Source organism: Nelumbo lutea, chromosome 1 (assembly GCF_056320005.1).
Source record: "Nelumbo lutea isolate HS-2025 chromosome 1, American lotus-T2T, whole genome shotgun sequence".
Lineage (NCBI taxonomy): Eukaryota > Viridiplantae > Streptophyta > Magnoliopsida > Proteales > Nelumbonaceae > Nelumbo > Nelumbo lutea.
This window is the reverse complement of record NC_142684.1, coordinates 204,930,058-204,956,121: the sequence shown is the minus strand read 5'-3', so window position 1 is coordinate 204,956,121 and position 26,064 is coordinate 204,930,058. Positions and strand designations below refer to the sequence as shown.

Here is a 26,064-nt window from a genome sequence, read left to right as displayed (position 1 = left end):
AATCAGCCCTCAACCAGGTCTGTCCTATACAGACCTCTCTTAGTAGCCCAATAGCTACTACTTGCTGGTGTAATCTAGTAGGACATCTACTTCTGGGTCTTACTTCCCTTGAGTCCTACAACCAAGAGAAACCCTAGGTTCGAACTTGCTTTACTCTCTTACACTCCTAGGTCTTCACTGCAGCAACCCAGAAAAGGAAGAGAGAAGATGAAAAGACAGCAAGAGAAAAGAGTGCGCCTGCTGAAACCAGGAAGGAGCTAATGCTCTGATACCATGTAATCTGAAGAGCTATACTCGAAGTAGCAAGGAGGAGAAGAGAACCACAGAACTGAAGAGAATGTCGAACTGTTCTATCCAGTCGACCAGTCCTTTATTTATAGATGAATATGGTACAACGTACAAGAAATTACTGGGATGCCCCTGATTAGTGATGGGACACCTAGATGACTTAAATCATTAAACAGGATTAGGCCCAGGCCCATTAACACAAGCCCAGTTACAAGATAAGTTAAACATAAGAATGGGCTAATAAGAACTCTTATCAGCCGAACATCACTCTAACATTCTAACACTATTCTCTCTAAAAGCTGTGTAAATTTTGTACATCATTAATGTTTTATAATTAATAAAGCTTATGATCATTTATAAAAAAATGCTGGAGTTTCATTTCAGTATAAAGACAGGAAAAAAAGAATATCTTCAAATCCTATGGTATCAGCTTTTTAATCCTTGCAACCAGATTATATATTAGCTTGGACTGTTGAATGTTATGCATTTATAATTTTTCTTGCTAATTATTTGGTCTTCCATTTCCAGTGAAGTATAAAAGATCTTAAATCTCCTTCCTACAAAGTTGGGTGTGGTAAAACTAGATCTTATCTTCAGAATCATTGAGGGATGGGTATGGGAGAAGAAAGTTGGGTTGCCAAGCATGTCTGAACAAAACAATAACTGTATTTCCTTGTATGTTAAAAACCTTAAAATATATTTCTTCTGTTTCTGTAAGCTAAATAAGGAAAATTAATTCATTATTTACTTCGAGAAGAATATATTGTAATCTTTTCTTGGTAGAACACTTTTAAGGAAGTAACTTTTCATTAATAACCAAGGGAAAAGGAAGGAGTGTAAATGAGAGAATGTACAATTAAGGCAAAAAGGCCAAAATACAAAGATCCCATCCAAACTTTACATGGACAAAGTATTACCACTACAAAAATGCCCTTCTCTCACCTGATTTATTTATCAATTGACCACAGAATTTAATTCCCTTAGAATCTTCCTAATGTAGCAATTCATAAGAGAAATGACATCTCTAATTTCATTGAGAAGGTGAGCTAGTCTCTAATGATCATTGCAAGCACTTTTAGCTTAACCAATGGCATTTCTTGAAGTCTCCAAGGACTTCTTTAATTTCTTGGTAGGATTTTTTTTGCCCTACTTTGTCCTTAGTATGTCATCTGTAATCATATTCTGATTTTCTTTGTCCAAATTTCCTCTTTTAAAATGTGCATCTGAGTCATTATTAAAACTTATCTATTATACATGCATGTTTGTAGAACTTGGATATGATATTTACTGACTAGTGCTAAAACATTGATACAGGGAAAATTGAGCAGTCCACTATAGATGAGTGCCAAGATGCTTATTCAATTTGGATAAAAAATGTATCTCTTTTGATCTTTTCTTTTGAACCCTGCAAGTTTTGAAGAATCCTACTGACAGCTAACTTTCGAATTTATTTCAGGCACATGAATTATTGAAGCAAAACCAGCTTGCAAAGCAAGAAGGTAGGTTTGTTGAAAGGCGTGTAGTAGTAGTGATATATTTTTTGTAGTGATGCAGATGTATATATTAGTGAAAATGATGTCTACTTCAAATAGATTGATCTTCTCATGTTTTGCATGTTCTTTCTATTTTCTTAATGCAAACCATGCTACTAATACAGTTCTAACTGATGCTGCTCAATTGGAGAGGCATGCTAACATTCAGGAACCTTCAGAAGGCTTACAAGATGTGAGGAATCATGCAGGGGTCCAACAAATTGCATCTGATTCCATGGATGCAAATAAGCAATCTGGAAATCCTTTTCAAGGAATCTTGAGTGAAACAACATCAACTGTGTCTTCATTTAGAAAAACATTGGCAACATTTTGTTCCTATTTGAAAAGTCAAAGCCATCTTCCACTAATTTTAGTTGTCACCTCTGTTTTGATACTTCTGATGATGCAGGTATGCAATTTATAAGTTCTATCTGTTAGTGTGCATGTCTGTAAACTGTAATTAAGCTGATTATTGAATTAATGCTCACTATTGACTTGATAGGAGTCTGGTTGCATCTTAAAGGAATAGCCATATTAGGAACCACTGTCTTATTATCTGATATTTACTCATATTTTTCTCCTTCCACTTTGCAGCTTAGCATAGTCGTCCTGTTAACTAGAACCCCACAAGTCCATGTTATTCCTCAAGCGGATTATATTACTGGTATTGGAAACCATGGAGATAAAGTAGAGGAAATAGCTTGGTTGGAGAAGCGGGTTAACCTCCTCAGGGATGAGATAATCGTGGTTGAGGCTCGAATAAGGAAGATGCAGCATGAGTATTCTGAGTTGAAAGCGCACCTAAAAGACCTTGAACAGTTCAAGAAGCTAAGATAAACACCGGCACTCATGAGTCGAAACTGTATATATAACCCTTTGCATATAAAATCCAAAGGCATTAATTTCTTGTTTCTTCTTTTTTATGTAAATCAAAAGAAATGATTGATCGTTCCTAAAAGATTTTATTCATAAATTGTTAGAAATCTGAACGCAGCCAGGTATTCGTGGGTTACCCATTCACTGGAGTTCATATCCGAACTATCATTTATCCTGTGAATATGATTGTATCCCAACCATCCTTGGAATGATTTTATTTTCTTTGGCTGAAGGACTATGTTGAAAGTTCTGTTGGCTGGATGCTATTGTATCTCTTGACCAATTTATCCTGTGAATATGATTGTATCCCAACCATCCTTGGAATGATTTTGTTTTCTTTGGCTGAAGGACTATGTTGAAAGTTCTGTTGGCTGGATGCGATTGTATCTCCTGACCAATTTTCTTGGGCGTATTAGGTGAGGGCTTGTGCTATATCAGTGCTAGTTACTGGTGGAAAAGTTCAAAATTACTGGTGAAGGTACATCCTTTATTTGATTTGTTTTCCCCATGATCTTTTTAGGTTGCAAAGTTACTGGTGGAAAAGATCAGATCTTTCTTCCACCACTTCTCCATAACCCTCTGAAGACTTTTCTATGAGATAAATGGTTTCTAAATCCCCCTCTATGATTAGTTTTTGAAAATCCCATGTCATTGCCAGTGCCAACTCCTGTCAACCTTGAAGAATAATATCCCGTAGTTCTGCCAATGGAGTTTTCAAACTTTATTGGGCTTGAGAATGTCACTAAGATTTCCCCCTCATGATAATTGAAGACACCACCTATACCTGATTCACCAGTGTTAAGAGGTGCTGAATAGGGGTAGTTTAGTCTTCTTCTATTTATTAAGTAATTTGCTTATGTGGCAGTGTTATTAGAGTTACTTTGCCCCACACTTAAGTAAGGTCATTTCTGTCTTTGTAACTATGATTAGAACCTAATATAGATTAAGGGGGTCGACTGGATGGGTAATCCATCAGATTTTCGACAGACCCTTCTTTTTCTTCTCTTCTTCTTCTTCTTCTTCTCCTCTTCCTATTCGGACTACTATAGCAATAGTCGAAACATGGTATCAGAGCCATGCTCCTGACCTAAGTCAATTGGTAAAGCAACTCAGCACTGTTCGTGACTCTTCACCTTTGTTTCTGATCAGTCGATGGAGAGAACTAGTTCGCCCTAGGTCAGAAACAGTACAACTTGTCTCTTTGCTACGCATAACCTTCTTCAACAAGGAAAGTGACTTCAGTAGTGAATGGTTGATTAATATTCTCAAAGGAAGGTCGGTTCTTTCTTCTTCTAGTGTTACTTCTATTTCTGGGTAGAAACCCTACAAGAAGCTGTTGTACTGAGTAGAACCTAGAGAATTAGGTTCATTGTTGCCCTAGGAAGGGCTATGTGTGCAGTAGCCGAATGTGTAGGGCTGCTGTAAGTTGTTGTGTAATAGCCGAATGTGTAGGGCTGTTGTAAGTTGTTGTGTAATGCCCTCTTGATACGGTATAAGGTAGAATGTAGTGAGATGTTGTAGGGTAGTAGCCGAGTGGTATAAGGTAGAATGCAGTGACCTTGCCGAACTCCTTGTGGTTGTGTAATGCCCTCTTAAGTGTGTTAAATAAGTCTAAACTGGGTGCAGTAGATTTGGCTGTGTTGTGGTGCTTGAGTGGTTGTAAGAGGGCTTCTACTTGTGATTAGTGAATGGTAAACTGATGCTTATGTGGGACATAAGTGTGTGAAGTCAGCAATAGTGTGAATAAGAACAAGTGTGTGAAGTCAGCAATGATGTTTAGAGGCTGCAATAGGGGCTGAAATATCAAACTGTGAACAACATCAATCAGCTTGTAGCTGAGAAGTAAAGTTAAAGACAACCGTGAAAATGTACAATGGCAGCAATAGGTGATGGCTACAGTGATCAGAAACCTAGTGTAGTAATTTCTTTCGACTACCTAGGAGTACAAATGACATCAATTAAGCTAAATGGGGAGAACTATGTTCCATGGGCTAAATCCGTGGAAGTTTTTCTCAAGGCAAAGAAGAAAGCAAAGCATGTTAGAGATGAGAAGCCACCGATTGACTCTCTAGGGTTTGATGATTGGGAACAAGAAAATGCTCAAATCATGACTTGGCTGTGGAATAGTACGGAACCCAAAATCAATGCCAACTTCATGTTCCTTGATACGACTAAGGATATATGGGAGCATGCTAAGAAGCTATATTCCGGACAAGATAACACAACAAGAGTATATCAGCTATATCAGGAGTACTTTGATTTACAACAAGAAACCAAAACACTAGAAGAGTACTATGCCTGCATGAAGAATATAAGGAATGAACTCAATGTCTATCATCCCCTTACTCTAGATATTCAAGTTCAGCAACAGCAAAGGGAGCAGCTAGATGTTACAAGATTTTTAGTGGGGCTGAAGTCGGAATATGAACCAGTTAGAGCTCAAATATTGGGGGGCTCTACTCTTCCTACACTTGAGGAAGTATTCTCAAGACTTCGTAGAATCTCTTTGGGCCAGACAGAGAACCCCACACAGTATGATAGATCAGCACTTGTGACAACTAGAGGTGGTGTACATAGTACAAGAGGGGGAGGTCATTCCAGAGGGGGCCGTGGCAATCCCATGATTGGTAGGGGCGGCCGTGACTCAGGGGGAGGCCGTGGCAGAGGAAAAAATAACTCTACAATGAAGTGTACTCATTGTGGTAGGGATGGACACACAGTGAATTTCTGTTATGATCTACATGGCCCTCCCTCTAAATGGGCTAATCATGTTGTAGCAGGCGAGGTTGCTATTAGTGATAGTAAACTGCCAGACCTAACTCCTTCCACATCTACATCTACTTCTGGGAGGGAGATGGTGAGTATTCTACGTGATGAGTATGAACGGTTCCTTCAAACTATTTCACAGCATACCACTGCCACATATGCCCAATCAGGTACGCTTGCATGTCATCTAAAACTCCTTCCTGGATTATTGACTCTGGAGCCTCAGATCATATGATCGGGACTCCAGGTGTGTTCTCTTCTCTTGCTGAAACCTCCACACCACAAACTGTTACACTTGCCAATGGGTCCTCATCTCCCATCTGTGGTGTTGGTAAGGTTGATTTGGCTTCTGTCCCTTTATCATCTGTTTTATACGTACCTAAGTTTTCATTCAATCTTATGTCTGTTAGTAAAATAACCAAAGCTCTTAACTGTTCTGTTACCTTCTTTCCTTCCACTTGTGTTTTTCAGGATCTCAAGACGAGGAAGAAGATTGGTGGGGGGCATGAAGCTAGTGGATTGTATTACCTTGACGGTGGTGGATCTTCAATTGCACTTTAGACTTCCCTTACTCCTCTACAATGGCATTGCCGACTGGGACATCCATCTCTCAAGGTCCTCAAGATGTTGGTTCCATCATTGAGTCAATTGCCAGTTTTAAAATGTGAGCCATGTCAGTTTGGTAAATACCGTCGTGTGTCCTTCAGTCCAAGAGTTGAGAGTTGTATGTTGAGTCCTTTTTCTTTGGTTCACTCAGATGTTTGGGGTCTAATAAAAATAGAGTCTTATAATGGGTACAAGTATTTTGTCTCCTTTATTGATGATTGTTCAAGAATGACATGGATTTATTTAATGAAAGAAAGAAGTGAATTATTTTTCATTTTTCAAAAATTTCATGCTGAAATACTCACACAATTTGGTGTTCCAATCAAAGTTCTCCGTTCAGATAATGGTCGTGAATACTTTCTTATTGCATTTCAACAGTATTTAGAACAGCATGGCATTATTCATCAGACCTCGTGTGTTTTTACCCCTCAACAAAATGGGGTGGTTGAACGGAAGAATCGTCATCTTCTTGAAATTGCTCGGTCTATGCTTCACCACATGCATGTTCCTAAACGGTTTTGGAGTGATGTTGTACTCACTGCATGTTTTCTCATTAATCGGATGCCCTCTTTTATTCTTCATGGTCAGTCCCCCTTCTCCATCTTGTTTCCCACTTTATCTCCGTTTCCATTAACTCCTCGTGTCTTTGGTTGTGTGTGCTTTGTTCATAATCTGAGTCCTGGAATAGACAAGCTAGATGCATGCTCAATTAAATGTGTCTTCCTTGGCTACTCTCAGACTCAAAAAGGGTACAAATGGTACAATCATTTTGCCCAAAAGTGCTATGTCTGCCCTGATGTCACATTTTTTGAGTCTGTCCCCTTCTTCTCCAGTCATGAAGCACCCTTGTCCTCACCCTTACCTCCTCTTCCTCTTCCTGTCAGTGATTCAGTTCTAGAGGCTGTTGTTGGAGTAGACTCATCTCCTCATCCAGTGCAGGTCACCACTGAACGACCACCGATCCGACAAGTGTATACATGTCGAACGACACCGGCCCCTCCTCCAGCTTCTACCTCATCTGCGGATCCTCCCATGGCTCCTATTGCTGAACCTTCAAATTTTGACCTACCCATTGCCTTACGAAAAGGTAAACGTAGTTCTACACTCCATCACATTTCCAATTTTGTTTCATTATCTCGTTTTTCTGCATCACATTGCCAGTTTGTTTCACTTTTGTCTTCTATTTCCCTACCTAACAATGTTCAAGAAGCTCTTAGTTCACCTGAATGGCGGCAGGCAATGGAGGAGGAACTTTCTGCTCTTCAACATACTCAAACGTGGGAACTTACTACTCTTCCACCCGGGAAGCATGCTATGGGCTGTAAATGGGTGTATACTGTGAAATACTTGCCAGATGGTAGTGTGGAGCGTCTAAAGGCCAGACTTGTTGCTAAAGGTTACTCACAGGTGTATGGTGTGGACTATATGGAGACATTCTCACCGGTGGTTAAAATTGGTTCCGTTCGTGTCCTAATTTCCTTGGCAGTTATGTATGATTGGCCTCTCCTTCAACTTGACATAAAGAATGCCTTCCTCCATGGCGATCTAGTGGAGGAGGTATATATGGAGCAACCACCTGGGTTTGTTGCTCAGGGGGAGGGTGGTAAGGTGTGCAGGCTGAAGAAAGCAACTTATGGGTTGAAGCAATCTCCACGTGCTTGGTTTAGGAAGTTCAGCGAAGTGGTGAAGAGTTTTGGAATGAAGCAATGCCAGGTTGATCACTCAGTGTTCAGCTATGACTCAGAAGCTGGGAAGATTTTATTAGTGATCTATGTGGATGATATTGTCATCACTGGTAGTGATAAATTGGGGATTGGCAAACTAAAGGTATTTCTGCAAAATCATTTTCAAACAAAGGACCTTGGAACATTAAAGTATTTCTTGGGAATAGAGGTTGCCAGGTCAAAACAAGGTGTGAATCTATGCCAAAGGAAATATGTCCTTGATCTATTGGAAGAAACAGGACTGTTATGTGCAAAACCGACTAAGACCCCTATGGAACCAAATGTTAAGTTGAGCAGTGATACAGGTGAAGTATTTGAAGATCCTGGAAGGTATAGACAACTAGTGGGAAAGCTGAACTATCTGACTATCATGAGACCCGACATCTCCTTTGCAGTCAGTGTGGTGAGCCAATTCATGCAGAACCCTCGTATACCTCACTGCGATTAGTCCTTAGAATTGTGAGGTATCTGAAAGGTGCTCCAGGCCGTGGGCTATTGTATAAACTATGAGGAAAACTTGAAGTAGTTGGGTATACAGATGCAGACTGGGCAGGCTCAGTGAGTGACAGAAGATCTACTATAGGCTATTGCACATTTCTGGGAGGAAATCTTGTGACATGGAAGAGTAAAAAGCAGACGGTTGTAGCCAGAAGTAGTGCTGAAGCCGAATATAGGGCCATGACTCACACTACCTGTGAATTAGTGTGGCTGAGGAATCTCCTACAAGAAATTGGGTTTCACATGGATAAACCTATGAAATTGTACTGTGACAACCAAGTTGCACTACATATCTCATCAAATCCTATCTTTCATGAGAGAACAAAGCACATAGAGGTTGATTGCCACTTTGTGAGAGAGAAGGTTCTTGCCAGAGAGATAAATACAGAACATGTGGGCTCCAATGACCAGTGGGCAGATTTGTTTACAAAAGCTCTAAACTCAGGGAAAGTGAAATATCTATGTAACAAGCTGGGATTATATGACATATATTCTCCAGTTTGAGGGGGAGTGTTAAGAGGTGCCGAATAGGGGTAGTTTAGTCTTCTTCTGTTTATTAAGTAACTTGCTTATGTGGCAGTGTTATTAGAGTTACTCTGCCCCACACTTAAGTAAGGTCATTTCTATCTTTATAACTATGATTAGAACCTAATATAGATTAAGGGGGTCGACTGAATGGGTAATCCATCTGATTTTCGACAGACCCTTCTTCTTCTTCTCTTTTCTTCTTCTTCTTCTTCTCCTCTTCCTGTTCGGACTACTGTACCAACAATCGAAACAACCAGAAAATTTCTAACCGTCTAAAGGGCATCAGTGCTGAATAGCATTGCTGCTGGGTGAACTAATGTGTCATGCAGGGAGAGCCCTGGTGGCAAGCCCAGGCTGTCGAACATGGACAGCCGAAGCTTCTCTGAGAATTGGGAGAGTACGTCGAACATGGACAGCCCAACTTGGGGAAAGAGTTAGCAAATCAAGCAAAACTTTTGGAGGTTTTACCGTTTTACATCTTTAGACTTCAGTACATGGGAAAACTGTTTTGTCGATTTCATAAAACAGAAAATGGAAACCTGTGCCCAAGGTACTCTGAAATCTTGAGGAAATTAGAACTGAGAAGCTCTCCATTATGTATTGACGTTTCTTACAAGTTACAACAAACACCCTCTCCAGTCTCCACCAAACAAACACTAAAAAAAGAAGTCAAAAAGTGAATTTGAATCTTTAGTTTATTTTTTACCTTTTTTTCTCAACTGAAGATATGAACTTATGAAGGAGAAATTTATAGAAACGGTGCCTTTTAATCGCCCATTTTGATTTCTTGCAGCAACCATGTTTGTATTGTTCCCCAATAAATGGGGTCCAGCTTACGAGATCACCAAACCAAAAAGATCAGAATGATGTGATGATCTCACTCAACCAAGCATTTTCACTCAAGTCACAATTTAACAAATGCCCCCTCATATGAGAAGTTTTCACTACTGATTTGGTGTCTGATACTGATAGTAGGCTATGACATATTCTCTTTCCCCTTTCTATTTTTGGGATTGGGGATGGGAGCCATGGGGCAGGACCACAGGAGGCTAATGTTCATGCCCAAGATTTGACATGGTATTGATGTTACAACATCCTACCGGAACCGAAGTTACACTTTTCTGAAACAAGTTACCCTCCTGCCATTTTAGCAATTACATTGTGTAAAACATGTCTTCCTTTATCGAACTTTTATGGCTCAATTTTGAAACTTGAATTATCATTGAGCAATAGGGTTGTTCACGGGTTGGGTTGAGTCGGTTTATTAGTATTTTTTTAATCGATTCGATTTGATCGGGTTACCTATAGATTAAACCAAAATTGACCCTCTATTAAGTAAAATCAATCTGGTCGATTTGAATCGGTTTGGGTTTCAATCAATTTCAAGCTTGTACAATGCACATGAACTCAAAATATATTTTGAGTTGATGTATATTTAAAACCAAAACATATATACAAATACATTTGAATATATATTTTTTAATTTCTGAAAATATATATTTCGGAAATACATATCTGATATATTTCAGAATATATATTTTTTCAGATATATATTTATTATTTAAAACTAAAATATCTATATTTAACAGATATTTTTTTTCAGAACATATATTTTTTCAGATAACTCGGTTCGGTTTAGTTCGGTTTCAGTTTGCACACATGAAAACCAAAATCAAACTGAATTATCGATTTATTTATCTTAGCAATCCAAAACCAAATGATAATGAAAAAAAATCGGCTGACTCGGATTGAGTTGGACCAGGTTGGTCAGTTTGATCGGTTTGGTCGGTTTGAATTTATTTGTGAACAACCCTATTAAGCAAGTAAATGAGTTAGGGATGGGACATTGAACAAAACTTATTTAAAGCATTTCCTATTTGGTCGGGCCATGCCATCCTTTCCATGTCTTTCATGAGAGGGAGAGGATCACATATCAACAGAGAAAGAGCCAACCCATGAAAGAAATTTCTCTATGCAAAATAGTAAAAGCAACACTAGAATCTGTAGATTTTCTAGTTATATCACCAAGCACTCTTGTTTGTACTTTGAAGGATTGTCTCTTCATATGTTATCTTTTTTCTTTTTCCTTTTTTTACCTTCCTTTGATTTCTGTTTCTGTTTTGTTTTTGCTTTTCTGGAATGCCATTAAGCATGGAAGTTCGCTTTATTATTAAAACAGAATTGCCTTCAAGTTCCTTATTTGGATACTCCCTAGGCCCTAGGAGAGTTTATCACTATGAGGGGAAAAAATGTAGACCTCCTACTTCATACTGTGGAGACTGAAGACTAGATGGTAGTATAATGACGGTGGCCACCACATGAATAGTGAAGACCCTCCAAAAGAACAAACAAAAGTGAGGAAGGAATCATGAAAGAGGGACCCTTGATTGCCTCTTTTTATAACTCCAATACTCACACCTCAAAAGCTTACACTGTGATCAGTCCTTTTTATAAAACAAAGAACAGGAAACCCACAAGATCACCAAGAAAAAGAACAGAAAATGGAGATGTGTGAAAGCTGGGCTGAGTAAAATATTGAACTAATCATTGCAATCACTATTGACCAGATGACACTAGCATTAAAATATAATGTTCCCATCAACTTTCATGGTTTCAGAATCACATATTCCAAGTTGTCAAATTCGTCATCATCATCATCATAATTCATAAATAAAAAGTAGTTACTCATGATCCATATCATCATCAATTCATTAACTTGCCACGTCAGCCCAACTTTATTTCTTTGAGTTACATTTGTAAATGCATCATTGGTCTCCCTTTTTCATATGTCAACCAACTGTTGCTTAATGAGGATTTTTCCTTTTTTCCATTTCTTCTCTATACTTTGATGATCCAAGAAAAGTTCAAAATATCTACACGGGACATATAGTCCTGTGTCGATGCTTTTTTTATGTTTTATTTTTTTTTTTTTCAAAATCAGTTCAGAGGGGTCAGTTTAAGTCCTGGCCACCCTCTGAACCATAGTCTGACCTGATACAAACCCTCTAAGAATACATCAGAAAGCTCCCGGCACAATATGTATCGACTAATACGTATCAATACTTTGAACCTTGGATTCAAGTCAGAAAGCCCTTACTTGAATTTGAACAATGTTGTGAGACTCCGAATGGGCCAGACGGTCAAACCATTTGGCTGTCATCCTGGACAAAATTGGGTCAGATCAATTTCTATTCCCATATGTAATTGAGTAATTAGTCTATTAAGATTTTAGAACACCTTAAAATGCACGTTTGAAAATATTACTTTGAGGCTAGAGCAATCAACCACATTTGAAACTTGAAAAAGTTGAAACTGTGAAAATGGAAACGTCGATTACCCCAACTAAATTAGGGTTGCTCGTCAACCCACGTGTGATATCCCATTGTTCAAGCTGGATGTGTCAAAACATCAACGTCCTCGTGTTTGTTGCAGAAATCTGATGGGTAGGAGTCTGAGTTGGCTGTGGTCCTTCCCGCCTTGGTTGCTAAGCCTGTGACTCACTGAAATAGACCTCTCTTTTTTATAGTTGGGCTGTGAATGTGCCAGTAGAATTACCATATCTCTATGGTAGAGTAAGAGTTGTTGACAAAGAGACAATACTGAGCCATTTGAAGCATTAAATCATGTCCACGTGCAACCAGTCCCAACATTACCATCTGAGGCCACCAAGAATTTGAATACAACAAGTCTTAGCTTCTCCGGCCCAAGCCCTTAAATCATAGAATGACAGGACCAAAATCTCCATTACTTCCTTCTGCATTTGCAGAAAATCCCTGTTAATGCTTTGCCCATTTAAAGGTCTGTGACAGTCTGTGGCCGCACGCTAGCACTGTTCATGAAGGAAAAGATAGCTTTATTGGCCAGACCCAGACGGAGACGGGGGGGTTGGAGCCTTTGAGGGAAACAAGCTGGCGTGGGACTTGAGCATGAGAGACAGAGACAGAGAGAGAGAGAGAGATTAGATGAGAAGAGGGGGAAGAAAAGAGAGATTGCAGCTGCAACCTTGACCCAATTGAATTGGCAAAGCCACCCCTAGCAAACAAATGAATGACCCACTGAAGCTGTGAAGATCCCATGAATATAGCCAGGTCAGAGTGAATGGCAGTCCCAGCTTAAGGCATGCCCTTGCCTCTAAGGGTGTCAATGGGCCGGTTTTGGATTGGACCCCGTCCAGTTCAAAATCAATTTGGATGGATTGGATGGGCCAATAAGACATATTGGATTGAACCAATCCGATCCAAAATATTTATTAGATTGGATTGGATCTGATCCATCCGTAACAAATTTATATTGGATTAGATTGGATTAAGCCAATATTGGATCTATTGATATAAGATAAGAATATATGTATCAATGGATCAGATTTGGGTTAAAATCAATCTAAATCAACATGAATTTAAAGAGATTAGATGGTCCAAACATTAAATTGAATCGGTATAAATTAGTCCAAAACATTTATTAGATTGGATTAGATTTATAATACTCACATTGGACTGGATCGAATTGGACCAAATCCAGTCCAATTAACACCCGACTTGCTTCATTGGTGTGACTTTATATCATTTATTGCTTACATAAACAAACATCTCACTCCCTGTTTGATAATTGATGCCCCCCATGTGCCTTATCAACTCAACTGACAACTAAATATTGCAAGCGTGTGGGTTGGGGGGTCTTGGGTGGTCTCCTCACTCTCTGTTCTTCTGCCCTTCTGGGGGATGGACTAGTCAAACTCACCTAGTTGGATCCTTATTACCTTGTCCTGTCTTCTCTCTCGCTCTCTCAGATAATTACTCCCGTGCGTGCGTCTTCCCGAAGGACCCCAACCCACTTTTGATTCCATTCGTTGGAATTTAGTACACCCTCTCTCTCTCTCTACAAGCATGGAGAGCATGTGTTTGTTCCTCACAAGTCATAATTCATAACTGGTCCCAATTTTTGTGATTTAAAAAGTAGGATAAATTACAATGGCCTCTTGTAATATGGGATCAGTGAGAAAGATCCCTTATACTTTAATTTGTAACAAAACCCGTTGAATTTTTACATTGTGATAAATACCCCCTCAGCTGTTAAGTTAAATGACCGAAAGCTTGAATTATCAAAATACCCCCACTAAATTTTTTCTATTTTCTTTTTCTTGCCATTTTTTTCTGAATCCAAAAATACCTCCATTACTTTCGGCAAAAAAAAAAAATACTTCAGTCATCTCACTGGTGGTCATTGCCGAAATGCAACTCTAATGGAATCTGAGTTCTTGAATTCTTTGATGGGTGTTCTGTCAAAGAAAAGATTATGTGAAGACGTGCATGCTCTGCAAATTCTTCAAGCCTCCAATGGAGGGTGAAATTTCCCCACCCAGATTCAAATTGGATGGATTCTTGCTCAAATAAGAAAACAGGAAAAGATTTAAAAAGAAAAGGTTGAGAGAGAGAGAGGACGAAGTTGCCTCGATTGGGTCATCGTCTGGTGGGGAATTGGAGTCAGTAGGTGGCTATTAGAGATGAAGATAGATACTAGAATGGGTGGTGGGTTTTGGAACGATGAGGATAAAGCCGCGGTTGGGGCAGTTGTTGGTGCTCGGGCTTTGGAAGGTCTGATGACGCGCGGCTGTTGGGATGGGAACGGCGGGGATTTGCAAAACAAATTCAGGCACAGAGGCAAGCATAGACAAATGAATTGACATTCGAGCCCTTCATGATGAGGTTATTGTAAGGGTAAGCTGCCCTTTGGATGTTCATCCTGTATCAAGAGTCATCCACGCATTCAAAGAAGCACAGATCACTGTGGTGGAACTGGAATCAAAGAGTCATCCACACATTTGTGGTCAAATCTGAAGCATCTTAGCAGCTTACAAGGAGAAGTTGATTGCTACATTTTCTCATGAATCGAGCACCTTATAACCATTCTTCTTGAATCGAACACTACCTAAACTGGTGTGTTAGAGATATTCCTACCTTTACCTTGTACATTTTCTGATCAACAAATCTTTCATGCTGCGGCCGCTTCATTCTGAAGGAGCACATATACAAGAAGTGGAGCTGAGATTGGACGCTTTGTTACCTTGCTTCATAATCCTGTAGAAACACAACAAACAAGCGGAACCACACAAGAAAAAGCAAAGAGAAGCAAATACACTATAACTCGAAATAACTATGCACAAAGATACAAGCATATGCGATATATCATACACTTGCACTGTTTTAACTTACAAATTACACTCACTAATCTTACTTGGAGGCTATTCACCAAGAGACTACTCTACACCACCCCCTGACTATTTTAACTTTGAATTACTACACATTTGTAGGGGGTGAACCCCTATTTATACATGAGCTAACCGCCTATTAGAGGCGGTTCTTAACATTATGGAGTTTAATGCACCACGTGGGTCCTTTGTTAACCAAGTGTTAAGTCGGTTTTTGAACCGACTTAAAGAAGTTGGTGGCTGACTTCTTAAATCCTTCTTCCGTCCTCAAGGCATGTGCACCTTTTGCTCTTCTCCAATTTCCCATTCCAGGCGGCAAGCATGAAATGCACCATGCAAGCCTCTTGCAGAAGGCAAATGCAGTGCAGGACTTCCAGTTAAAGATTGATTGGATAGATGGAAAAGTTTTCAACTTACACTCATCAATGGAGGTCAATCTCGATCGTGTATGGCTTTAGTGCTACAGAATAAGTTTTAGAAAAGGGTAATTTGGACATTTAGAAAATTTTAAAAAGTCAGATAAAAATCTTTTTTTAAGTTTACTGATGAAATGCTACCGGAAGAAAAATTTTGTCTGACGGCCAAAGTTCAAAAGGTTTGTCGCAAATTATAGGGTCTTTGTCACTAATCCCATAGTTCAGGAGGGTTTTTATAATTTATCTTAAAAAAATAAAAGTTCTTTTAACAGAAGACGTTCCCTCAACCTTCATTCACATTGGAAGGAGGGAGCTTTCTCATTTCTCAATCACACCTTCCCTTCAACAGGGAGTCCAGCTCCGGGACCAGCACTCTTCCACCTTCTTCACCAACACTACTTTCCTTCTTCGGTCTTTTGTCTTCTTTTTTTTTTTTTTTTTTTCTATTCCTATGACACTCACTTGTTTTGGAACTAACTGCCTGTCGGCAAGCTAGGAGGAGACACTATAGACTACCACCCAATGGCCCACCCGGGCCCATTGCCCACAGCCCACAGTACCAGAGCACCAGATTTTACTTTGAACGCACCAACGAACGTCGCCAGAAATGGGGGCCCATGACACAATTAGTGAGTCCAGTCTGTAATCTGCACTTCATGAATGAATCCCTACCCTCCGTTCATGTCACTGCGTAAGCGTAAACTCGGATATTGATAAGATATTCCCAGACTTGTACCAACAGTCCAACACCAAGTGGGCCTTCACGTTTCACAGTATTGAGTATGGGAGTATTGACCAATGATGACTCTTCTTATTATTTTATATATAGTTTAGATAAAAAACAATAGGATCACGTAGTAGTAGGCCACAATGACCACGTTAGTGATTGATTCTCCAGGGAGGGCATCCAGGGGACCCACAAATATCTCCTCCATCTACTTAACACGTGGCAACCTTCAACAGTAACGAAGATCGCCCCTCAAGCCTATCACCCTCGAATCCCTACGGGCACACCAACAAGAAGCCGAACCTACCGCGGTATCTAATCTCGGGATAAATTACGCTCTTGTCGTTTTCCGCACTGCGGACTCTTCTGATTGACCACGCACGCCCAAGTTGCAACTTGGTTTTATACATGGAGCACAGAGACCAAACTGCCCTTCTTCTGTGGCAACAATGCCTAGACTCCCAAGCGCATTTCAGACATTTGGGACATAAGTGTCTCCACCGTTGGATGGTCTAACTCCAGATCATCGGAGAAGTCAGGAGAATGGTGTGAAAGCATAGCATAACGGTTATGTTGTTACAGCAAAAGCAAAAGCGGATCATAAAGGAGGAGAGAGAGAGAATTCTGAAAATGACAAAAATAGAAGTTGAATGAATCAAGGACGGATTTGTTATGATATTTATGTCGTACCATAATATAGCGTGTACAGTCAGTGTTAGCCGTAGAGGTAGATTCCAATCAGATGCTGGTACATTTTTTTTTTTAATTGGGAAATGGGATGCTATTTGATGTGATAAGCCCACCGGTGAAGCCATTGGTGTGGTCTACCTTGCAGACCGGATTGTTCCATCGATCGAACCACTGACTGAACCGGAAAAGTGATGTGTGTGGACTGGATATGCGTCGGCGTCGTTGGGTAATCAATTAGATAATTAGTCTCAGTTTGGAAAGAGTACAAATAAAAATATGTATGATGCAAATACACACAATACATATTTGTATTTGTACTCCTTCCAAACTAAACCTTATTCACACATTCAAACCACGAGATTTATTCCTTCCTTGATAAGATGTGTAGTGTAAAGAGAGGTATGGAATTGGGCTCCACTTAAAGGTATAAATTGGGCTTGCTGCCCGTGGCCCGGCATGCCTCAGGCTAAATTTGGGCCAGTCCGGCACAGCATGGCACATAAATCGTGTTAAATCCGGTACGATGGTTCGGACCATATTAGGCTTAGAGTTTTAATTTTTTGATTTTTTTTTTTACAAAAACACCCTTTCAACATTGATAAAAATATTTTTTTAGGTTTTTTTTTATAAGAAATACCCCCACTTAAACCAGAGACTTCGGTGGGGACACGAGGTACTGATTGGTTGTGGGCCCCCACCAAAGCGTCCCTCTCTCGGCGCGTTAATACCCAAAGCCCAAGTCCACTCCCACCCCACACTTTCACTCACTCACTAATTAGTAAGTAGTAAACTAGTAACACATGACTTTGAAAAAAAAAAGTACCCAACTGAAAAAGAGAGAAAAAAAAAGAGGGGAGAGAAAATAAACAAAGCAAAAGCGAGAGTTTCAGGCTTCCAGCATCACTGTTACAACTCTCTTTGCTTTGGTCTACTTCTATCTCTCTCAAAAAAATAAAAGTTACAGAGAAGGAGAAGAAGTAGCTTGGTTTCTTTCATGCCCTAGCCGTAGCTGTAGAGACTAGAAGCCCTAGATTCAATACTTCCCTTCAAGTAAGGACTGAGAAGGAGCTCCGAAGGTTCATAGTTTACTGGTGCGTTATATTCTGATTCTGTTCTTCTTGCCGTGAATCTCTCTCTCTCTCTCTCTCTCTCTCTCTCTCTCTCTCTCTCTCTCTCTTTTTCTTTTGCTTTTTTCTCTTGCATTCCTGTTTCCTATTGATCTCACCTTTCGAGTTTTACAATGTCGAATTTCTTCGAGCTATATGGTTATTTTATTCTATTTTAACTTTTATGAGGTTTTGCCGTGCCTTTGAAGGATCCGGTTGTGCAATATGCTTTAATGGGAAACCGATTCTGTAGAGGGAATTTCGCGTTTTTTCTTTTCTCAGCTTGTTTGTTCTTCCTTCTTTGTTCAGTTTCACTTATTTTACTTGATTATGAACTGATATAAGTGGTTGGGTGGGGGTTGCTGGATGGTTTCTCTTTGACTTCCCAAGGTTTATACAAATAATTGCTAATTAGGACTTCTTGCTAAGTGATTTTGGAACTGGAGGTTCTCCAGAGGTCAGTGACAAATTGGATTTCCTATGTTGTTCATTGCTTTAGAATATGTATGATTTTATTTAATTTGCGTATATATGTTTACTCTGCGTTTGGAGAACATGCTTGTGTTACTAGTGTCTGGACTCGCATGCATGCAGTTCTATTTTCGTTTGATCTGAACTTGTATATTGGTTGGATCTTTCTTTTCTTTATTTCCATAATTACTCAATCGAATGAAAACCCATCTTTTTTGTCCTTGATGGATTTTTTTCTTTTTTTCATTTTGTAGGTATATTTATCATAAAAAGATTGGTTTTGCTTTCTCAGACATCAGGAAGTGATTACATTGCCCTGGAAATTATGATATTTTAAGACTAGAGCTACAAATGCTGATACAATACTCACTACTTCCGGCGAAGCCTATCTTGACTGTTCTAATAGGCTGGGAGAAGGAAGGAAAGGATTTCACCTTGCAATATTGACTTAAGCCAACGTGTATTTGTAAATCCATTAAACCGAGAGAGCTCACGTAATGATATATAATCATCTGAAATGGAAAGGATTCCCGAGTCGAAGGCACTTCCTGGGCAACTGCCTGTAGCAAGTCAGGTGACAAATGTACGTGCAAATCTGGTACGAGAGGAAGAGGGTCCATCCAGCGCAAGAGGATCTCGCAGTTCAGACTCACCTGCTTTGGTAAAAGCATGGAAAGGAAAAAGCTCTTCCCAGGAAGCGGAGGACCTTATGCCCGACGCTGTATCATTTAAAGGAAGTGGAGATTCCTATGAAGAAGTTGGCTCTACTTCCTTCTCTGGGGCTAGTCATCCCCCCGAACCTGTTGATACAGATCTTATGAGAACGGTCTATGTGCCAATAGGGCAGAACAAATCTGAACCTGGGTGCTTGGTGAAAAGCTTGTCTATGAAGGGCCCTTTTATAGAGGATCTTTCAATCCGGGTTCCTATGAAGCCAACTACAACTGTTCTTTCGGCTGCAGAAAGCCTGGTTGAAGAACCAAATGACCTGGGTGCATCATCATCATCTCCATTTTCACTTGCCCGTGCATCACAAACTACAGAAACCACACATCTACCACCTGAGTCTGATGAGAAGGAATGTGTTTGGGATGCATCTTTGCCTCCTAGTGGTAATGTAAGTCCACATAGTAGTATTGACAGTACAGGTGTTGTCACTGCTATGAGCATTGTCAATAGCTGCACCAGTACATACAGGAGTGATGGGATTACTAGTGATGGTATGCTTAGTGTAGAAAGAAACTGTGAAAGTGCAAAAGGGAGTGTTAGAGGAGACTCACTTGAGAGTGCAAAAACTAGTGTTAGCAGAGCAAGTGATAGCAGTGGTCTTAGTGATGACAGTAATTGGAGTAACATTACCGGGAGTGCTAATAAGCCTCACAAAGGAAATGATCCTAGATGGAAAGCTATTCTTGCTGTCCGGGCACGGGATGGGATTTTGGGTATGAGCCATTTTAGGTTGCTCAAAAGACTTGGTTGTGGAGATATTGGCATGGTTTACCTCTCTGAGTTGAGTGGGACAAGGTGTTACTTTGCAATGAAAGTAATGGACAAGGCATCTCTTGCAAGCAGGAAGAAGTTGACCAGGGCTCAGACAGAAAGAGAAATTCTTCAGCTCCTTGACCATCCATTTCTGCCTACCTTATACACACACTTTGAGACCGACAGGTTCTCATGTTTGGTCATGGAATACTGTCCTGGAGGTGATTTGCACACTCTAAGGCAGCGACAACCTGGGAAACACTTCTCCGAGTATGCTGCACGGTATGGTTTATTTTCTCTGCTGTCCTGAGCATTGATTTGGTTTGTGTCCTTTTTTAATCATCAGGGCTTTGTTTCAAGCAACTAATTGATATGGTTGTTTATTTTTCTCTGCATTATTGTGCACTGTAACCACTTATGAGTGCCTTCTATTTTTGTTTCTTTGCTTCTATTCCCATTGTTCTTTTTCTTCTCTAGTTGAGATATCCATGTTCTTTGTTCTACTTTTTTATCTGAAAAAAAAAAAAAAATTGTCCACCTGCCATTGCTCAGTTCTGTAAGATGCTAAATTGGGGATTTTCTATAAAAGTTTTACTTATTTGTCTCTTCATCTAAATGCATTCATCTCTTCAGATATGTTTGTTTCAAGATAATATTTTTATTGATATTGCTTAGTTTCGATTTAAAAGTTAATGTCCTATATCTCTCATTTACTACAAGTTTTTATGGTTCCTTTTTTTGTTGTTCCAGAGTTAGAAAAGTTGGTGTTTTTTATTTATTTTAGTTAGGATCATTCCTCCCTATTTGCTCTTTCCGCAAATGGCAAGTGTCTACAAGTAGCCAGCTCACATATTACGTGTCATAAAATAATTGTTATCATGGAGGGGACAATCCTTGTTTCCTTGAGACCATCATTCTCTTAGAAACCCAAAATGTTGCTGAAAAGATGGGTCAATATTTCATTTTATCCATTAATACTGTCTAGGGTACTTTATCTGTAAGACTCTAACCTGATTCTCTTGATATCCAAGATTACCAACTTTTTTGAAACAAAAAGAAAAGCAGCTAAAACAAGGAGGGGCATGGGATGCCTCATTAACCATTTCTAAATTTGTTAAGGCTGGATACACAAGCACACATGCATTATAGTGCACAATAGTTTAGTGTAAGTGCTCAAAATCAAATTTGCATTAGAATGCATTCTATGTATTGGTTTGCCTAGAGTGCTATAGATTTTGTTATTTTAGAATTTTGCAGTTGGTATTATTAGAAAATTCCATGTAGACCAGAAATTATGTTTTGGCTGTTTGTATTGCTATGCCATTATGTTCAGCTTGTATGTCCGTGCTACTCTATAATTGGGACATTGGATGTGGTTTATAGTTATTCTCATTAATAGAGCAGTTATTCATCGTTTCTAATCAAAGAGAAAGAAATGTAGACTAGAAATTAATATAGGAGACAAAATGCAAATAGTGAGCTGGATCTTACTGAGTAACAACCTTGTGAAGCTAATTCAATCTTCCGGAGTATGCCTTCCTGGTTTATACACTTAACTATTTGGAGGCTTTATTTAGAGATCTTAGGCATTTTGTTTTGGAATCTGTTTCAGCTGAGCGGCACTTGAAGGTTCTTGATTTAGAACTATTTTTTTCTGGTTTAATTCTCCTAGGGATGTTCCTCACTCTATTGGGCCTTACAATCAATGGCAGCAGTTTCCATTGGATCTAATATTATGGGCTGTGGTTCCATGTGTCAACTGTTGGTCTATTGGGAAGAAAATAAACTGCATTGTCTAATAATGGAAAAGAGAACAACATTTCCGGTCCGTGTGCAGATGCTAGTAGCCTCCTTTTAGATCTATTGTTTTGTATGTTGAAGGTATTACACTGTAAATCCTTGCAAGCCATACCCTTTTCTTTCCTTTGAGAATATTTATATACTTTGTATATATAATAAAAAATTTCAATTACTTGTCAAAAAGATAATATCTATTTTGCGAGCATGTTGTGAAGTTTTAACATCTCAAGAACCTCTAGATAATTGTTTAGCTTGGAGATCCTTCTTGGCTCTTCACCTTGAAACTCCTTGATTTTCTTTTTTCTTTTCTTCTTGGAATTGATTCTGCATGTAGTTAGCTCAAGCTTTGCAGAAAGAAGTATAGAAGCTTTTCATGACTTCATATACTCTCTATTATTTCTACATTTCTACTGGAGTACTAATTTGGTTAGGGGGGAATAGGTCCTTGAGAAGAGAATCATGATGAAACTGTCTCATTAGTATGCTGTACATTCTCACCTTTCACCCAAAAAGAACAAAGAAAAATAAGTTAGAAAAAAAAAAACATACTTCTATGGCTTACATATAAGATTATTCTCAACATGTGGTCTAATTGTTAGGGCCAAGAAGATCAAAATGCATGCAGTGAAGTCCCAAGACTATCCTTGGATGCTAAGTTTGATAAGCAATTTGTAGAGGCCATTTGAGTGGTTATTTTTTACATGATGTTATATTTGAAGAAGAAATGTAGCTGACCATTTAAATTGATGGTATCTTGGATTGTTGAGTTGCAGAGACTGATTCTTTATGTAGTGTTTTTCTGGTGGCTCTTTGTTTTTCCAAACAGAAAAATAGAATTGATCTGATTTCTTGTATATGTTAAAGGAATCAAATATAGGATAGTTGACAAGAGAGGAGACATGGTATCCATCTTCGGATATGAGAGAAGGTCTAACATTTCCTTTGTTAGAGTGGTTCTGTTTTACTAAAGGCCAAAGCCTTCTAAGGTTCATAGCTAATGACAAAATAGTCCAGGTTGTAGAGCATATAATTCTATATGGAGGTCTAATGCCTCCTTTGTTAGAAGAGCAAGGTTCTGTTTTACTACTCAAGGCCAAAGCCTTCTAAGGTTCGTAGCTAATGACAATAGTCCAGGTTGTAGAGCATATAATTTCTATATGGAGGTCTAATGCCTCCTTTGTTAGAATAGCGGCTTCTGTTTAGTGGAGGCCGACCCCCCCTCCCCACCCCCACCCGTCATTCATGTTGTATGTGAGTTTAACATATGTCTGAAAAGATGAAACATTAGCACAAATAAACAAGTATATTTTGTGACTTTAGAGATACATATTCCAGCTCAAAGCAAAACTAGGGGAAAATTAGAGGTGTAGACCTAGGTCTTGAGATAAGTTGTATGTGCCAGAGGCATGTCTATCTAATTTTTTATTCTAAGTGGGCCTTGGATAGATTTGGATGATAATGAACCAAAGATCACTGTTGCTGGAGATGGAGATAGTTGAAGGTTTCAGTGAGAAAAAGAAGCCAGTTGAACTTCTCTTTTCTGTTAAACCTACTCTTCAAGCTCCCTTACACCATCATACTAAATATATTTCCAACTGTATTAGCTTCACACTGCTCTCCACTCATTTTCTCAGCTACTAAGGATGTTTATTGTAGCTTGTTTGTTCAGAAGTTGGAGGAAGAAAAAAGAATAAAAAGGAATAAGAATTACTGGAAGTTAAGATAATTGAAGTGCAGGAAATCTGCAGCACAGCCCCAAGCTACCAATGCTGCACTTTGCCATTGGCATCTACCCTGGTAAGAAGGTCAACCTCTACCACAATCTGCAAAAAAGAAGATGAACTGCAGCTAAGAAAACCTACTAGTAATGTAAGTCCAAGAATACATGAGAGGATGTACAGAAAGAGGGGGGGGGGGGGGTCTATAAGGCCCACTCAAATCTCAGGTTAGCTATTTGCATCATACAAAGAAATCCTCTCTGACCCAGATTTAGCAGTATCAGCCCTTTGGTTTAACTCTGTAGATACATCCAAGAATATCAGAAATTTTGCCAATTCCAATGAGTAAATGAGCTAATCTCCAGGGACCAGTCCCAGGCTTGCTAGCCCAGATTTAATTTATAAATTTATCATTGCCCAATCTGCAATTAAATTAACATTATATGATTTCTGGCCTTCAATATAGTGGAATGGCAAAATAGAATTTGTGTAGCTGATCCTTTGTGCTAAGGCTTTGTTCAGTTGAGTTTTATCTGAATTTCAAGTGATTATGTATGATAAGTTAGTTTGCCCTACCTCAAACTCATGTTCTTTTTCTTTCTTGAGCAGGTTTTATGCTGCAGAAGTGTTGTTGGCCCTTGAGTATCTCCACATGCTTGGAGTTGTCTACAGGGACTTGAAACCAGAAAACGTTCTTGTCCGTGATGATGGCCACATAATGCTCTCAGATTTTGACCTCTCTTTAAGGTGTGCAGTTTCACCTACCCTGATAAAGACATCCTCATTTGATTCTGATCCTTCCAAAAGGACAACTGGGAGTGCATTCTGTGTCCAGCCTGCCTGTATTGAACCAGCTTCTGTATGCATCCAGCCTGCATGCTTTATCCCACGGATCTTTCCTCAGAAGAACAAGAAAAAAACCCGAAAACCTCGGGCAGAGCCTGGGCAGCCTGCGAGCACCCTTCCTGAGCTTGTAGCTGAACCAACAGCAGCACGGTCCATGTCCTTTGTTGGAACCCACGAATACCTGGCTCCAGAAATAATCAAGGGAGAAGGCCATGGCAGTGCAGTGGATTGGTGGACATTTGGTATCTTCTTGCATGAACTCCTATATGGAAAGACCCCATTCAAAGGATCAGGCAACCGCGCAACACTTTTCAATGTGGTTGGACAGCAGCTGAGATTCCCAGACTCACCGGCAACAAGTTACTCGAGTAGGGATCTTATCCGGGGTTTACTGGTGAAGGAACCCCAGCATCGACTTGGGGTGAAGAGGGGAGCAACTGAGATCAAGCAGCACCCCTTCTTTGAAGGTGTAAATTGGGCACTAATACGGTGTAGTACACCACCTGAGGTGCCAAGACCAGTGGAGACCGAGTTACCAGGGAAGTTTGGGGTAGTTGATACAGTTGGGGTGGGAAGCAACAGTAAGAGAATGGTAGGGGCAGACATGAAGTCCGGAGGCAAGTATTTGGACTTTGAGTTCTTCTAGTTTGGATTACAGGATTCTAAATCTATTGTATTACTGTGCCTGGTTAATCATCCTATGAGAACTTGCTTAATGCATTTGTGCTCAAGGCCTCCTAGTTTACACTGGAATTATAATTCATAAGCACGCATTTTTAGTTCTAGGTTTACACCTGGAAAAGCTTCTAATCAATTATTTGTTATCATTTATTCGACCTCACTGATGGAGATATCTTACAAGGGTCTGAAGAACATGTTAAGAATGCAATGTCATGACCTTTTCTTTGATGATTCCCAGTTGCTCATGTACCAGTTGGGCAATAGCCTGCAAAACTGCTTGAATTTCTATGATGACATCCTATACATAAAGTTGGTAGTGTGTATTGTATTTGTAAGCCTGGAAATGGATATGCATCAAATTTAATGAGCATAAAAAGAAAGAAACTAAATTCAAAGTTGAAATAATCATAAATAAGGTATAAATACATAAAAAAAATATTTTTTTAATGAGCATAAAAAGATATACTTAGTTATCTATATGAAAAATGCATTATCATGATCACATCATTTGGGACATGTGGATATCATACAATGTCTTTATTAATAATGCATCAATCAAAAGTCCAGCAGATGTACTATTAGCATTTTACAAATTACATGTATAAGGGCACCCATATCTTATTATTTAATTTATTAATTAATTATTACAGAAATATATAATTAACCTAAAAGATATATTAGATCCATAAGAAGAAAATAGAAGATCAATAAAATCCAAGAGGCAGACAAAAATCATAAGCAACTATTAGATTTTAATTACTAAAAAATTATACCATATATTATTATTTTTACTCTTTTATATTACCAAAAGAATAAGTCAACTAGGTCTTAAATTCTTAATATGATGGCTAATGATGAGTATATGGCTTCCTAAAAATTACCAATGTAAACTAAGTAAATTTTGTAAATAATAATTTTATTTATATAAACAATATAAATGCTGCTATGTATCATAAATTATATTGTTAATTAATTAGTTTTAGAAGTATATAGTCTTAATGTAAAAAAGTATATCAAATCCATTATAATTTCAGAGAAACATATCATATACAATTCATAGATTATAATTTCTGCTTTTATTATTTTTACATTTGCGACATAAAT

At 39.0% G+C, this 26,064-nt stretch overlaps 2 protein-coding genes and 1 long non-coding RNA gene across 14 annotated transcripts in view; 2 read left to right on the top strand and 1 right to left on the bottom strand.

Annotated features, from left to right (window-relative positions):
• The window catches only part of VAD1 (GRAM domain family protein), a 53,285-nt gene extending 50,265 nt beyond the window's left edge, over positions 1–3,020 (top strand). For 2 of the 3 annotated variants that reach the window (XM_088962460.1, XM_088962459.1), the window contains exons 15-18: positions 1,603–1,664; positions 1,745–1,787; positions 1,946–2,229; positions 2,415–3,020. In XM_088962460.1, coding sequence (XP_088818586.1) covers positions 1,603–1,664; positions 1,745–1,787; positions 1,946–2,229; positions 2,415–2,657 — 632 coding nt within the window. In that variant the 3' untranslated portion in view covers positions 2,658–3,020. The remainder of the gene's footprint in view (positions 1–1,602; positions 1,665–1,744; positions 1,788–1,945; positions 2,230–2,414) is intronic. The other variant, XM_088962461.1, reaches the window with a different exon arrangement.
• Positions 3,021–11,392: 8,372 nt separating this feature from the next.
• Positions 11,393–15,638, bottom strand: LOC148880533 (uncharacterized). Of its 8 annotated transcripts, none has more exons than XR_016104588.1 (3): positions 14,773–15,366; positions 12,156–12,572; positions 11,393–11,979 (listed from the first exon to the last, which is right to left on the bottom strand). It is a non-coding gene; the product is annotated as an uncharacterized LOC148880533 (long non-coding RNA). The 8 variants fall into 8 exon arrangements; XR_016104591.1 differs by having other exon boundaries at positions 12,156–12,474; XR_016104590.1 differs by having other exon boundaries at positions 14,779–15,366.
• Positions 15,639–17,621: 1,983 nt separating this feature from the next.
• On the top strand, positions 17,622–25,191 carry LOC148880532 (serine/threonine-protein kinase D6PK-like). Of its 3 annotated transcripts, none has more exons than XM_088962455.1 (3): positions 17,622–17,947; positions 18,688–20,197; positions 24,043–25,191. In XM_088962455.1, the coding sequence occupies exons 2-3, from the start codon at positions 18,951–18,953 to the stop codon at positions 24,923–24,925; spliced, it is 2,130 nt and encodes a 709-aa protein (XP_088818581.1). In that variant the 5' UTR covers positions 17,622–17,947; positions 18,688–18,950; the 3' UTR covers positions 24,926–25,191. The 3 variants fall into 3 exon arrangements, with proteins under 3 accessions (XP_088818581.1, XP_088818583.1, XP_088818582.1); XM_088962457.1 differs by having other exon boundaries at positions 17,637–17,947; positions 18,726–20,197; XM_088962456.1 differs by having other exon boundaries at positions 17,939–18,419.
• Positions 25,192–26,064: the final 873 nt, after the last annotated feature.